The 2,490-nt window shown below is 39.4% G+C and overlaps 1 protein-coding gene across 1 annotated transcript; it reads left to right on the plus strand.

Annotated features, from left to right (window-relative positions):
- The first annotated feature begins 584 nt into the window (after nt 1–584).
- Nucleotides 585–2,223, plus strand: si:ch211-137i24.12 (Immunoglobulin superfamily member). The gene is made up of 3 exons (XM_043707429.1): nt 585–676; nt 851–1,171; nt 1,868–2,223. Exons 1-3 carry the CDS (start codon nt 616–618, stop codon nt 2,221–2,223), a joined length of 738 nt encoding a protein of 245 aa, XP_043563364.1. The 5' UTR covers nt 585–615.
- Nucleotides 2,224–2,490: the final 267 nt, after the last annotated feature.

Genomic DNA, 2,490 nt, shown 5'->3' on the forward strand with positions numbered 1-2,490 from the left:
GTTCGTGAACGTCTTGAAATTAAAGTCTTCATTAATTTTCTGCGTTTTGACTTATTCTATTGCAGTCTCTTTGATCTCTTCCATCTACAGAATTGTCGAAGTTTTCTGATCTCCTCACATCTTGGCTTCTTGAACATCCTAACCGGTGACGCTGCCATTTGCGCCCGTGCCTTCAATTGACAAAAGTCTCAGTTGGATAATTTCCTCCCTAAATCTCAACATGTCTTTATTTCATTTTCTCCCTTTAAGATACTCCTTGAAAGTGACTGATTTTGGTGAACTTGGATCACCTATGATGCTTCCTTTATGTTTAGGTGTCAAAAATTGCTGTATAACGTCCTGAAGAAGCGACATAAAGAAAAACGGGTGTTATGAAAGATTTGCTTGGAATACAGGGATTACGTTTGACGTCCTGCTGTTTTTTTGCTGGTATTGCAGTATATTTTCAAGGGCTATCCAAAAGCAAAACTTTGCAATCCAAAGCTACTTCATAAATAACAGGCGCAGGATGTTAACGTCATTGCGACGAGTTTTATGTTAAATAATCAGCAAGCCCCTTTGACAAAGACAAACACGGTCACTGCAGACAGACATCCGTTGAAACTTTAGGCCGGAATGATGTCGAATGCCAAGTTTCTTTTAATTCTCCTGACGCTCCTGGACCTCACTACTGCAGGTATCTGTTCCATTAAACACAAAATGGTTTTCCAGTACTGCATCAGTTGAATCAATTGTCGCTCTTCGGTTTGTTCTCTTATTTCTTTCATAATTACATGTTGAATTATGGTGTTAGGTGTCTGGTTTTGCCTAGTTTGCAATTAACTAAAATGCGCTCTTATGTTACTTCCAGATGCACCAGATTCCTCTGTGAGCATCCGTCAATCTCCCCCAAAGGCAGTTATATCAAAGGGTTCAGACATCATTCTCTACTGCATTTTGCCCCTTTCCCATGATAATTCAGAGTTCGAGGTACGTTGGTGGAAACGGGGTGAGAATAAATTTCTGCAACCAGGAGTAGATAAAAGGAAACATATTGGTGTCATATCTAAAGGATCTGCTAACCTGGATCTGCGAAACGCAATGCTCCAGGACTCAGGAATCTACCACTGTACAGTAATCCGTCAGGGAGCATTTTATGGAAATGGAACAGGAACTAATCTAACTGTCTGCAGTAAGTGACGGGGTAATGGGAATATCCAAAACGCCTTGTTGTCATAGATTTATTGTGCGGCCTTTCACTCTATAAATCACGTTATATTGTTTACTTACAACGTTTACTTCAGATTTCTTATCTCGAGACCACCCCGCTTACATTAAAACATTGCACACAACTGGATAATTAAATGGCAAAGTTTAATGTTTCATTTACTTTGCTATATAAATCGCCATGATATTAACCCAGGTGAGAAATGGGTTCTAAATGCAGACTCTGGAAAACAGAATTTGAACAGACTTGGTTTCAGATACATGACCTTGTGAAGCCGAATGTTAACGGATAGGTCTAAACGCTAGCGTTCACTTCAAATTTCTTAACTCAAGACCACCCTAAGCCCGCGGTGATCCAAGGAGACAAAACTTTTGGTTGTCTGTCCTGGCGACAGCTTCAGATTTTTCGATGACCCAATTGAGTCATCTTCTCTTCTTCTTAGTATCTAATGTATTGATTCTCCATCTGTGCGGGCTCCATGATATCGACTATGATTCTCCTGTCTTTATAATTATTAGGCTGATTGCTTATTTCTCTCCTTAGGATCGCAGTAAAACAGTAATGTATTATCAATCAGGCATCAAGTGAGAATGCCATTCTTGTCCTTTTAATCTCAACATTTATCCAGCGACCTGATTTTTCCATTTTTTTTGTTTGCAGTTTCTCCAGCTCCAATAAAGATTTACACAAAGCCACGCAAGGACAATTCATCGAAGTCTCTGACTCTTGTGTGTCAGACGAGTGCGTTCCATCCGGGCGATTTTACTCTCGTTTGGTATAAAAATGGCACCGCAATCTCACCGGCGATAATTAAAAAACAGAACGCTGAAGGACTGTATCAAGCTTTCAGTTCTTTGGAAGAGGCGCAACCTGAGCGGACCGAAGTTGTCTACATCTGTTTGGTAATACACATCTCCCTTCGGACTCCCGCCATTGCTATCCACACTGTGACAAATACCTACTCAGGTATGAGGCCAACAGACCTAAAAGTCAGCTCAACAATTTGTAAAATTTAGGAAAAAGCTGCATTTAAAGTTCGTTGACATTAATAGTGTTTTAAAAAAGGTTTCGAAATTGAACGATAGGAAATCCTAAAATCAACGTTAAGTTTTAATGTTTCCATGTAAAATTTTATTGCCCACGCTCATTGTCAAAACAAATTGACATCAGTATCATCCAACAGTCTGTGAGCGCTCAGGTCCAGGCAATTTCTATATTCCTTCCAATTATTGGTCTAATTCATATTTAACATTTACATCACCAATTTCTTAACTGACCATATA

This window comes from Chiloscyllium plagiosum, chromosome 17 (genome assembly GCF_004010195.1).
Source record: "Chiloscyllium plagiosum isolate BGI_BamShark_2017 chromosome 17, ASM401019v2, whole genome shotgun sequence".
Classification (NCBI taxonomy): domain Eukaryota; kingdom Metazoa; phylum Chordata; class Chondrichthyes; order Orectolobiformes; family Hemiscylliidae; genus Chiloscyllium; species Chiloscyllium plagiosum.